At 39.3% G+C, this 12,442-nt stretch overlaps 4 protein-coding genes across 7 annotated transcripts in view; 1 reads left to right on the forward strand and 3 right to left on the reverse strand.

The window, feature by feature from the left end:
• Nucleotides 1-1,274, reverse strand: part of med19a (mediator complex subunit 19a) — a 2,686-nt gene extending 1,412 nt beyond the window's left edge. Inside the window, exons 1-2 of the mRNA XM_032527233.1 lie at nt 897-1,274; nt 363-485 (exon numbers count right to left, since the gene is read on the reverse strand). Coding sequence (XP_032383124.1) covers nt 363-485; nt 897-1,116 — 343 coding nt within the window. The 5' untranslated portion in view covers nt 1,117-1,274. The remainder of the gene's footprint in view (nt 1-362; nt 486-896) is intronic.
• Nucleotides 1,275-1,354: 80 nt separating this feature from the next.
• pmf1 (polyamine modulated factor 1) lies at nt 1,355-5,421 on the reverse strand. The gene is made up of 5 exons (XM_032527237.1): nt 5,152-5,421; nt 4,442-4,547; nt 4,183-4,283; nt 1,863-2,058; nt 1,355-1,530 (listed from the first exon to the last, which is right to left on the reverse strand). The coding sequence occupies exons 1-5, from the start codon at nt 5,373-5,375 to the stop codon at nt 1,465-1,467; spliced, it is 693 nt and encodes a 230-aa protein (XP_032383128.1). The 5' UTR covers nt 5,376-5,421; the 3' UTR covers nt 1,355-1,464.
• An 81-nt stretch (nt 5,422-5,502) lies between these two features.
• Nucleotides 5,503-10,796, forward strand: tmx2a (thioredoxin-related transmembrane protein 2a). The gene is made up of 8 exons (XM_032527228.1): nt 5,503-5,753; nt 5,902-5,962; nt 6,559-6,672; nt 7,565-7,641; nt 7,981-8,087; nt 9,145-9,210; nt 9,336-9,465; nt 9,558-10,796. The coding sequence occupies exons 1-8, from the start codon at nt 5,565-5,567 to the stop codon at nt 9,735-9,737; spliced, it is 924 nt and encodes a 307-aa protein (XP_032383119.1). The 5' UTR covers nt 5,503-5,564; the 3' UTR covers nt 9,738-10,796.
• A 277-nt stretch (nt 10,797-11,073) lies between these two features.
• zdhhc5b (zinc finger DHHC-type palmitoyltransferase 5b) overlaps nt 11,074-12,442 on the reverse strand; it is a gene marked incomplete at its 5' end in the record, with an annotated part of 10,686 nt that continues 9,317 nt past the window's right edge. For all 4 annotated transcript variants that reach the window (XM_032527184.1, XM_032527183.1, XM_032527182.1 and 1 more), the window contains 1 exon segment: nt 11,074-12,402. In XM_032527184.1, coding sequence (XP_032383075.1) covers nt 12,297-12,402 — 106 coding nt within the window. In that variant the 3' untranslated portion in view covers nt 11,074-12,296.

Genomic DNA, 12,442 nt, shown 5'->3' on the forward strand with positions numbered 1-12,442 from the left:
TGACAGAGATCAAAATACAAACAATGGAAAGAGCAAAGTGGTAAGTACTAACACACTACGGCTGAAGATGTAAAAGTGTTCACATCAGTCTCTACATCAATGGTTCTTGGAATTACAGCTGCATTAGTAGAGTTGGGGTTCCTGGCACAACTTCACAGAAGACAAAACTACAGGAATGCTTGTAGCCAACTGCCAATTTACAATGAGGTTAGGGCTATTATAAAAGAATGAACAGCTATCAGGGACATCGTGTCCTACACTGAACATGAATTACTGTATTCACTACATTCTAATGAGATGTGTGCACCCTTCATTATTAACACTCGACTGTCAGAACACGTTTGTCCCTACCCATAACCCACCTGGTAACTCTGGCAGAAAGTTGCTGAGCTTCTCCTTCACCTTCTTCCCACAGAATTTGTTGTAGGCGTGCTCTAGGTTGTAGTGCGTGATGAGGTTGGTGTTGCCCGTTAACTCGTTTCCCACTGAAGACACATTCGTATTAGTTTTCTTTAAGCGAACACAACAAAGCATATATGTTAACTAATGTATCTAGAAAATGAGGTATCAGCAATACTATCACTAGATCCAACCGGAGAAAATGTTAGTTTCTTTAAATCACAAGAGCCGAGTTAAAACATAGTAGCTAAATTAGTAGTAAAGGTGGATGTTTTTGTGCCACACACAAAAAAAAACCCACACCTTTACCAATATGAAAAACAGGTGGGCTAATACCTGTAATGTTAATTAATGTTACCTCACTTAATATTACCAGTAACGTTAACAGCATTGTTTACAAACTGCTTAGCAACCTCTGATAGCAGCTCAACTCTTCATTTTAATTAACAGACAAATACAATACAAAGCATACAACAGTTATAACTGTCCGACAGTACCAGGAAGCTCCCGCAGTAAGTAGAAAGGTTCGTTCATGGCTCCGGGCTTCCGCAGAGCAGGCCCTTCATCCCCGAGCTGCGGTGGCATCTGCCCCGCCATGGAGCCTTGACTTTGCGGCAGAGGCGGCGGAGGTTTTCCTGGTCCAAAACCCAGAGACGCCGAGCCGGGCGGTCCCTGAGCTTCATTTTGACCGAACAGAGTCGAAAACATTTCCGTCATATCTATCACGAATAATACATTTATAAAGAAAGAAAAAGCCGGTTCTTAGAGCGTGTGGCCTGTTATTTGTTAGGATATTCACCGCGAATCCATTCGTGTGTCAACTACTCGACTCTCTACTTCTTTGTGGCATTATTTTCATGGCCCAAGTACCGTAATACCAGACAGAAACACTCACATTACCGTAATGATTGGTGTATAGTGTCCCACACAGATAGTCACTGAGATCACAAAACAATTTTTATTTCGAAGATTATAAGTTTAATTCCAGACAAAAAGGCAAAGTAAACAACGTCGATATGTACAGTTAAGTTAGTTGATACATCTGCAGGTCAAATAATTTGAAGATCACGCATCAAATGCATCAGCAGGGCAGAGAGAAGATGCCAGTCTTTCAAACTCTGTGACTGATGCCTAAAAGTGAGAGAGAGAGACACACTATTAACACTCAAGGCAAACCTCTATTTTATATTTCTACTTAGTGCACGTATAGTTGATAAATATTCTTCAATAATGCAGCAATTACAGAATGAATAAGTCTGAAATTACAAGAATGTTTTCTATGCATGTAAAAGACCTATGATGTATTTATTTTTAGATGACAACTAATGTCACAAAAACATTTTTTAGTAAAGACTCAAGCAATACTTACACATACATCACTTCTGTGAGAATAAAAATAAACATTTTAAATATGATTTATGCTTGAAGCTTATTATGTACAGCTCTAATGGTTTCTCTCTCACCTTCCACTCATCAACATTGGAAGAAATATGATGTTCAGTCTGAGCAACACTTTCTCTACCAGCCTGAACCTTCTGTGCTAGGGCAGCATTCTCTGCTTGAATCTTTTTCAGCTCCAGTCGCATATAGGCCTCCTGCTTTTGAAAGTATGGCATCAAAAAACTGCAAAAGTCCTGCTCAGGAACCCCACTCGGCCGCCTAACATAAAAGAGAAGGTAGGAGATTATATTGTTTTGTATTTTAATCACATTGCAAAATGGAAACAGTTAAGTTGGGATACACAGTGCACCTATACTAAACATATGTTAGTGAGACACAATAGTAGTCTGAAAAACAGTGTATACAGTCCCTGACAAAAGTCTTGTCGCTTGTGTACAAATTGACCTGAAGTGCCGCTGAAATATATTTCTAATCAAGATTTACTTACAAGAAATGGCTCATTTTAATCCCAACAGCTTTTGTAATAATGTTTCAGTGCAAAACAAAACTGTCAAAAAGTATTCTAATATTCACAGCTTGGTAAAGCCCATTGAGTCAATGTTTGCAAAGACATAAGTGTTGTCGCCTTGTCATATGAGCTTCACCTGTGACTAATAATGCATCAATTAGGTCTGAGGTGTGTATAAAAACAACCCCAGTACACTAGACCTTCACATCAACTGCAACTAGACCTCTGCAAACAGGCCTAAGATTCTCCCTGAGACTAAAGTTTTGATTATCAAGAGGCTGAAGACCAGCTCCACTGCTGATGTGGCAGACATGTGTCTCAGCGTCAAGTGCAGAGGATTAAAAAAACATTTGAAGACACTGGAGATGTTTTTGACAAGCCCAGGTCAGGCAGACCCCGCAAGACAACTGGTCGAGAGGACCGTTTGTTGGCTCCAAAATCCAAGGCCAGCCCATTGTCCACTGCAGCAGAGCTCCACCAGACCTGGTCCCCTGAAGTCCCTGTGTCAACCAGAACGGTTTGTCGGATTCTGTCTCGAAATGGCCTCCATGGTCGAATCAGTGCCCAGAAGCCAGCACTAAACAAAAGACAATTGAAAAACCCGTGTGGCATTTGCCAAGGCCCACAGCCTGCTAAAAGGATGGACGCTGGAGAAGTGGAAGAAAGTGGATTTTTCAGATGAATATTCTGATGAATTACACCACAGTTGCTGCAAATATTGCAGGAGACCTACTGGAGCCGCATGGATCCAAGATTCACCCAGAAAACAGCGAAGTTTGGTGGTGGAAAAATATGGTCTGGGGTTACATCCAGTATGGGGGTGTGTGAGGATCTGCAGGGTGGAAGGGAACATCAATAGTCTCAAATACCAAGAAATCTTAGCTACCTCTACATTCCCAACCATAAAAGAGGCCAAATTCTCCAGCAGGATGGTGCTCCATCGCATACTTCCATCTCCACTTCAAAGTTCCTCAAGCGAAGATCAAGATGCTCCAGGATTGGCGGCCCAGTCACCAGACTGAACATCATGGAGCATATGTGGGTAGGATGAAAGAGGAAGCATGGAAGACCAAACCAAAGAATATGATGAAACTCTGGAGTCATGCAAGACTGCTTTCCTAGCTATTCCTGATGACTTCATCAATACATTGGATGAATCCTTGCCAACCGCATGGATGCAGTCCTTCAAGCTCATGGAAGTCATACAAGATATTAATTTGAATCTCAGCACCGCTATTTAATTTGCTGACATATTTTAGTATTTGAGTAAATTTGTTCAATTTCTGTATAGGCACAAGACTTTTGTCTTGCCAAAATTTGACCTTTCTGTCTGTTTAAATGATAAATCTTTTTTTTAGTGAAAAATTTATTTCAGTGCATTGAACATCATTTGGGAGGGTTTTAGCTTTTCATATGAGCTATTTCTTACACCAATTGATTAATTAAAAGTCAGGTTAATAGCAGGTGTTTCTACAAAATAGATAAGCGACAAGACTTTTGTCAGGAACTGTACAAGTCAGACAATAAGATGTTCCTTAATGATTAACACAACAATGCTGGGGGGAAATCATTGGTTGTTACCCAAAACTGCCCAGAGTTGCCCTGATAACCATCTTTATGTATTCAATTTAACAAATTGTGAACATAACCATTATGACTCTGTTTTAAATCTTCAAACATGTATCAGGTAAATTTCTGAACAACAGTTTCCATACAAAACTACAATTATTCAGATCCTTGGCCATTTGCATTCAGAAATACACAAAACCATATCAGATGCAGGTCAGAAGGTTAAGATTTGAGAGTGGGGTTTACAGAGAAACTGAGCGTATCAAAAGCTTGACGTGCAGAAGTTTTTAATGCGGTGTACTGACCATGCAGGGTCTTTATTGTTCTTGGCGGCCCTCTCCAGTTTGTCCAGCTCATTCAGTTTGAACTCTAACCGGCCTTCTTCAATCAGTCTGCTGATGTCCTCCTACACATACGCAGGCATTAAAGGAAACAAATAAAAAAACAAAGGCAAGATAGAGATAGGGCGTACTGCATACACACATAATACAAACAACAAGGCATCAGACCTTTCATATGTGGTTTATTTTTTCATACATGGTATTAACGTGATGTGCTGCATACCTGTATAGTCTTCCGCATCTCCTCAATGAACTGCTTGTGAATGCTCTCCATCCTCTGCGGGTTCTTCTTGTAAAGCGGACGAAAGGTGCTAGCAAATCTGTTAAAACTGTGAGTGAAAGCAGTGTTAACCAAAAGCACAGCAAAGTGGGGCTTTTCCCAAAGCACATGACCTTTTCTCAGTTAATCAATCTAGTACTGAAATGATTAGTTGATTAATCTATAAATTGATTGTCAGTCGTACTTGTTAAGTCATTTATCAAGAAATGCCAAATAGATATTTAACAATTGATTCATATAAAAAAAAAAACACAGAGACAATTCAAATAATTATTTGCTGCTGCCCAAAACAGTTATTTGTTTTGTATCAATAAGTCACGGTAAACAACTTCTATTAAACTAGGCATGTCTTTTCAATAGGGTTTGCCTTGGACACTTCTTATGACAGATGTGCCAATGAATGAGTGCTGCACAGTCACGACCATCGACAGATTATTAGTCTCTCACACCAGCTGGGACCACAGAAGAACCGCAGTTACACTGCTTTTGTGGCGCCTTGTTTCTTCATGTTAGCTTGTTTGAACTACGGATCATAACTTACGTTACTTAACTCACACCAATGTGTGCCTCTTTTGCAAATTGATCTACTGTTACTAACGTTACTGTCTACACGGCTTTCACTGTTGTTTCGGGACACCTTGCATGAACGTTACCTGGCATAGTCGAGGAACTTTTGCAGGCTCTGCTGCATCACTTTGTCGAACAACTTTAGCCTTTTATACCGAGCTTCCGTGTCTTCGGACGATTTAGAAACCGATCCAGGGTTTGACATCCGTGAGGACACTTCTCCTGTAGCTTCGTTAACCTGTTTTTCAGCGGAGTCTTCATCACAAATATTAACTACTGTGTCCTGTGTTGCGGGTTTGCTTTCCTCCATTTTCTGCTTCCTCTGTTTATGTTTTGCAGTACCCGCCAAATCTACGGCAAGTCACTGCACCCAGAAACTGCGAAATTGTTTTGTTTGGCGCATGCGCAGATTGGGTCACACCAGGTGGAGTAGAGTTACTTGAGCTTCAGCTGTCATTGCTCCTCAATCCCCTCGAGGTTGGCTGCCGTCTCTTCCAACATGGCTCTAATCACAGGACTGTGTACTTTCTTGTATCACTTACCTCAGATTTACAAATGGTTGCTGAAACCCTATTATATCACTTCGCTCTTCATGACCGTCGCCTTCTTGGTGGTCCGAAAGGCTCCCGGTCTGTGCGAGCACCTGGCCACCCAGCGGGAGGACGGCAACTCCTGCGACTTTGACTGGGTGAGCATGGTGGGCTTTGTGTTCCGCTGCAGTGCTGCCAGCTGCTAAATATGGTTCGGCTAAGTTAGCTTACGTGAGATGAGTTAGTCGAGTTATGATGTACGCACTTATTAAAGTTGTTCCATTTTTTTGTCTTTTTGTTTTATAGAGAGAGGTGGAGATTCTCATGTTTCTTAGTGCAATAGTGATGATGAAGAACAGGAGAGCGAGTAAGTATATATATATACACACACACACACACACACACACACACACACACACACACACACTTGTTTATGTGTAAACCAACTGATATCACAACATGGCAAGAGTTTGTTTACATTGTATACAGTCACACTCAATAATCTGAAGTGGCTGATCACCGAGCAGGTGATGGAACCACCAGGATACATTGAGGCATATGAGAAATGTAGCTCTTAATTAAACCTGTACTGTACTCTAAACTGAATACTAAACTGTAAATAGTGATGCAACAGCGTTCTAACACCAAGGACAATGTATTTTTGTCCTATAATGTGTTTCTGTCAAACTTCAACCAAATAGGTATGTGTGACCTAACGTGTACTGTTTTAAATCCTTAACCTGAAACCAGAGGAGAAGCCCTGCAGCAAGCCACATCCAGTGCTTTACTAAAAACTCTGCTTTGTTGTGTAAACATTACCATTGCAGTGTAGTCGTGACTTCCTGTGACCTTGTATCAACAGTGTCAAAGTTTTTTTTCCTCTGCTGCATCCATTGTTTCCCCTCTCTCTTTCTCTCTCTCTCTCTCTCTCTCTCTCTCTCTCTCTCTCTCTCTCTCTCTCAGTCACACTGGAGCAGCACATAGGGAACGTGTTCCTGTTCAGTAAAGTGGCCAACGTCATGCTTTTCTTCAGGCTGGATATTCGGCTCGGCATCCTTTACCTCGCATTATGTGTCGGTCAGTGGCCTTATAACCCTTGTTATGAATACTGCCCCTCCCACACCAAATTCAACTTACGGGAAGGGATATTTATGGCAAACTGTCTTCCATTAAGAAGGTCCCATTACAATAGTGTTTCTTACAAGCAGCAGGGTACCAGTCCATCCCCTCCACCTCAAAATGTTGCAATTAAAATGTGTCACAATCAACACTAGAGATGCAGGATATCCCTCAAACATAGAGAGATAGTTTTAACAGAGATGGATCCACACACTCATTTGGTATTTTAGTCAGTATTGTTATAGTAAATGACTAAACAATTGAAAAACTCATGCAAGATGTGAAATATTTTTCATCACCTGAATGTGTATTTGTTTTGATAACATTAATGTAGTTTTTTAATTTCAGGTTATTTACACATTAAGACAATACAAGAAGCCCTCAAGACAGGATATTTTTAAAGCCAGATATTGACTTGGATATATACATCCCCCTACTGTTACTTTGGAATTATTAGTAGATATTCATAAAATAAGCCAAAATTTGGGGAAAATGATAAACATGAATATAAAAGATACCTGCAGACTGCATCTGGAGCTCCTGCTCCTGTTTTATCACAGATGTTTTAACACAACACTGGACATCAATACTTAAATAAAGGAGCTCTGATCCCAGTGTTTGGGTACCTTTTTATATGCTTCTTCTTTTATATTCAGATTTTTTTGTATCAAGCACCCATTCCACTAACATAACTTCAAACAATACTTTTAGCGTTTACGTGTATATTTATTAACCTAATCTGAGATTTTCAGAGCTTCAGTAAAGGTACAACTTCCATTGAGCCATTGTTTTCATCCACTGGGAGCCTCTGTAACACTCATCTGTGTGTTAATCTGTGCCGTGTCTCCAGCATTCGTCATGACCTGTAAGCCACCTCTCTACATGGGCCCCGAGTACATCAAGTACTTCAGTGACAAGACCATGGATGTGAGTGTTGTACAGACTATGCTGTATTGCAGTTTCTGATGTAAGACAACCATTTGGAAAACCTCTGTGAAAGCTTAGAAACAAACTGTTGTGAATGTATAATGTATTCATATGTAATATAATACAAACATAAACATGTGAGCTTCTAGTTTACATTTTTTGCATTTTGGACAGTGTCCATCGAACATGGAATGCACAGCATAATGTCAGTATGCCAGTTCATATTATAATATATTAATTCAATGTGAGACATATCTTACTATGAGTGAGTTGAGTAGGTGTGAATGACAGAGATCTATTCATCTGTTCTTACCTGTCTCTGTGTTATTGACTCATTAGGAGGAGCTGCAGAGAGACAGTCGTGTCACCTGGATTGTTGAATTCTACGCAAACTGGTCCTCTGAATGTCAGTCTTTTGCATCCATTTTTGCCGACCTCTCTCTCAAGTAAGTAAAATAGAGATTGTGAGGAACTGTCTCAGAGTCAGGGTTTCCCCAGGCTCTTGAATAAGTTAATAAGTCACTCATGTCATGGTAAAACAGATCTAGTTGGGATTGGCTGAGCTGTTTTTATGACAAAATACTACACAAATACACTATACTACTTGTTTTTTTTACTATAAACCTACAAAGTCATACCTGCACTTAAATAAGCAGCCATGATATCTATTTCCTTTGTAGGAAGTATATTGCTTGAAGTAGATGTACCTTATGATTAATAAACGATATTTACTTTAACACCCACATATTTCTTAAACCTTGTGAGTAGTGGTGTGCAAAAAAAAAACAATTCACATTAATGAATCGATTCAAGCTCTACCGATTCAAAATCGATTCATAGGATTCCACAAATTGATTCATATTTTTATTTTTTTTATTTTGTAATGGCGTGTATACTATCACATGGGAAAAGTAACTACAGTTACATACTGTGAATTGTTTTTAGGATCAAAAGTTGATTTTGAATCTTGCTTTGAGCCTAAAAATTGATATAGAATTGTGACATTTTCTGAATCGTGCTTCCCTACTAGTGAGTATTATATAGGCTATAATACTATTTTAATTGTTTTAACGGTTCTGCGTTCACTGTAAAATCCTGGTCTTTGGTGTCTTGGATATGAAACATAAAATATAATTGTACCAGAAGCAGACCCAGAAATCTGTCAACAAGAGCCTTCTGCAACGTGTTTTGAGAGCATTTATGAAATGGAAGATTGGCTCAATAACTCCCTTCCATATTCCATACTGTAGTTCTGTCCAAATTTGACATTTATCAAAGTTAAGATAGGAATCTAAATAAGATGTAAATTATTTGAAGATGCTTTGAATGTTTCTTCAGTACTTAAAATCACATTGTTGATTTAAACCTCTATGTGTTAGTTCTGGAGAATAATCTAAGTCAAATGCTCTCCAAAAATAAACTACGTGTTGAATTTTTGGCCAAAACTTGAGTTGTAAGACTTGAGGCCTAAATGTCCCGTTAATCTTCCCCTGCGTTCTGTAGGTACAACTGTCCTGGACTCAGGTTTGGAAAGGTGGACATTGGACGCTATGGAGAGGTTTCAGAGAGGTTGGACGTTTTTTCCGCTCTGCCAGTAGTTTTAATGCCACGATATCGTTGGTTAATGCTTTCCACAAATTTGACCGATTCTCTGAGCACAGTTATTGACTATCCCATGAATTGTTTGTGAACAGGTACAGGGTTAGTACTTCTCCTCTGACCAAGCAGCTGCCCTCACTGGTGCTTTTCCAAGAAGGGCGGGAAGTTATGAGACGTCCAATGGTGGACAATAAAGGGAGAGCTGTGTCTTGGACCTTCAGTGAGGTATGTCTTGTCTGTGCTGTAAAAAACAAATGGTGCAGGTTCTGTCACATTCCTGCAAACATATGCTAAGATGAAGCTTATTTCATCACTAGGAGAACATTATCCGAGAGTTTAACCTCAACGAGCTCTTCCAAAAATCCAAGAAGCTGAACAAAGACCGCGGTTTGAATGAAGAGGAGCAGAACAGCACTCAGCCAGAGGAGGGCAGCAACGAGCTCCCTTCGGAAACCAACGACCTGAAGCAGCCCACGGAGAGCAAGAAAGATCAGTGAAGTGAAGCGGAAGATTCAGAGAGCGGCTGCAAGAACTCATTCATTTTCTTCAGACATTGCCATGCCTTAAATCATTGCAAAAGCCTAGAATATTATGGGTGAGAGAGGAAAATATGTTCAACCACTACTCAATGTCATGTCTACATTAAGTCTTTACGCTATAAGTCTTTTTGTAGTTTAAATGCAGCTATGCAATAGATAAAAATGTTTGGATGACATTTTATTACTTAAGTTATTTGTGAACAAATGCCTTTTTTGTAATTGTTTTTTGGCTACTTTCAGCATCATCACTCTGTTTTAACTTTTGCTGCCTTTGTTTTGCCACTAGTGTTTACTGATATATGTTTCAAAACCAAAGTCAAAAGGTGAGAGGTGAAAGTTAAGATTGATGACACATGAGTTTTTCATCAGTTTGACCTTTTTATTCTGAGACCTTTTTAAAAAAAAAAAATCTTTTAAGGCCATTTTAGAAATGTCTTTAATGTACTCATTAGATATTTGTGTGAAACCTTTCCATTCATCACAGCTCACAATAGCGATATTTTATCTCACATAGAAGTTAACTTTTTACTGTACCCACATAGTTTCAAATTGTTCAGTGGCTACCATCCTTGGCCAGAGCAGGAAGAAAAAGTAACACAGGTTCTCTTTTACCTCTGTAAGACGGCTCCCTGTGCCATTAACGATGCTTCTTTTCTTGTTACCATGTTGCATCAACAATGTGGGCTTTTGACAATATTCTCACAAGTATGCGCGCCAGTGAAGCATTCAGCATGACAAACAAATCACATGCACACTGAAGACAGGCTGGAAGGGTTGAAAACTCGTAACACGGTCCTTTGGGTTGGACGATGATGCTTGTGTGCTTCAAGCGTGTACTGTCCCCCAAAGGTGTGCTACGTTCAGCTAGCTTTGAAATTCTACTGCTAACACTCAACTGTAGACCTTAAAAAAAAAATAATTTTAAACTAAAAAAAAACCTTCAACTGTAATGCCCAATCTTGAAGCTCTCATACACACATCCCTTCCTCAAATTATTCCGTTCCTAACATGGCCGAGGGAAATATGTTTTTTATTTTTATTTTTTTAAATGTACCTTTATGGAAGTTTGAAAAGTTAATAAAAAAAAAAATCTAATCTGCCTTACATTTATTTCCTTGGAAAAGTGTTCAAAATAAAAACATTATTTGTGTTTTTTTTTCTAATAAAAAACACAAAAATAAAAATGTGCAGACTTCACTATGAATGGTCTTAAGGCAAAAAAAACAAAAAAAACTGTCTTCAACCAGTCTCTCCTTGAAATTCTATTCAGTGGCATACTGCAATTACAGTTTAATTTTCATAAAAAAATCTTTAGAATTCTTTTCTCAAAAAAGAAAGAATAAACTGGTAGAGACTGGTTTGAAGTTGTGCCCAAAAACTACAAGGTTGTCTTGACTGGTAAAATAAATAAGCTCTTCCCTCGCTGCCCCTATTTGGCTGGCCATCTTTTAAAGGTTTAAGGTTCTGCTAGCATCTTGACTGACAGACAAAACATCACAGAAAAGAAAAAAAAAAAAAACACACCATAAAGACAAACAATGATCTTAAAGCTACTAACAGATTTTGCATAATGTCTCTAGCATAAACATTACAAGCATACATTCCACAAAGATGCTTGTGCTGTAATCGTAATTCAGAATTTCTTTGTGGCTTTCAGAAAATTTTGCTCAATAATTGGCAAATTCAGTTGTCCACCACCTGTCCAACGATCATCATTCCCTTTGGACGATGAAAATCCCAGCACGAGCTCATGAGTGGCTGATGCAGCCATTAAATACAAACAGGCAACTGATTTGAAATCGCTCATGAATAATTACACAGTACATCTGCCACCGTCATCCATAGTCATTTTCAATACCTGACTAATTGACCCAATAATAATCTGTAAGATTTTATACATTTATATAAAACAATACTTAAAAAAAGATTTTATAAAACTAAAATGATACTGTGTTTATAGATTGGACATTTCTCTTATCGATATCAGGTTGTGTGGTCCGTTCAGACAGTTGAGAAGACCTTTCTATTGGTCAACAGTCCTAAATCTGTCCTCTTAAAATTCCTAATCAACGGGATAAAGGCCATCCTTACTTTAAGTGTCGGACAGGGTGGTCAATACTCTGTGTGCTAATGTACCAAATAAAACAGCAAATCAATGAATAGTTATGCGTGTTCTATAGACATGTCTGTACCAAACCGTGATGATAGTCACATCAGTCTATGGCTCACAAAGTGGCTAAATGGAGAAAACTCGATCATGTGAAAGATGAACCAGTGTCTCCCTTTTACGCTTTGTTCAAATCTGCAAAGGCTAGCAGAGAAGAGCGGCCAGTGGTGTTACAAATATAACAAAGTGAGTACCAGACAGGCCTGCTCCTTTAGTCCTTTGCAGCGGAAAACAGTCATTTTCAGGAGGCTGCAGTCATGAATAAGGCCCAGCACAGGAAAGAGACAAGTGGAAGTAGTCCAGTGAATTTGCCCTCTCCTTGTGATAGACCTATGAAGGATGTCTGTCACTCAAACCGATATCTCGTATGTGGTCCCTCCAACGCCTGTCACCTTCTTCACTCCGCCCCCTGGTTTTGATGTGTTGTGATTGGCCAAGACTGGACGAGAGGTGGATCTGATTGGACAGCCATCAGGAAAAGGGAGAGGAGGAGTGT

This window comes from Etheostoma spectabile, chromosome 10, assembly GCF_008692095.1.
Source record: "Etheostoma spectabile isolate EspeVRDwgs_2016 chromosome 10, UIUC_Espe_1.0, whole genome shotgun sequence".
Lineage (NCBI taxonomy): Eukaryota > Metazoa > Chordata > Actinopteri > Perciformes > Percidae > Etheostoma > Etheostoma spectabile.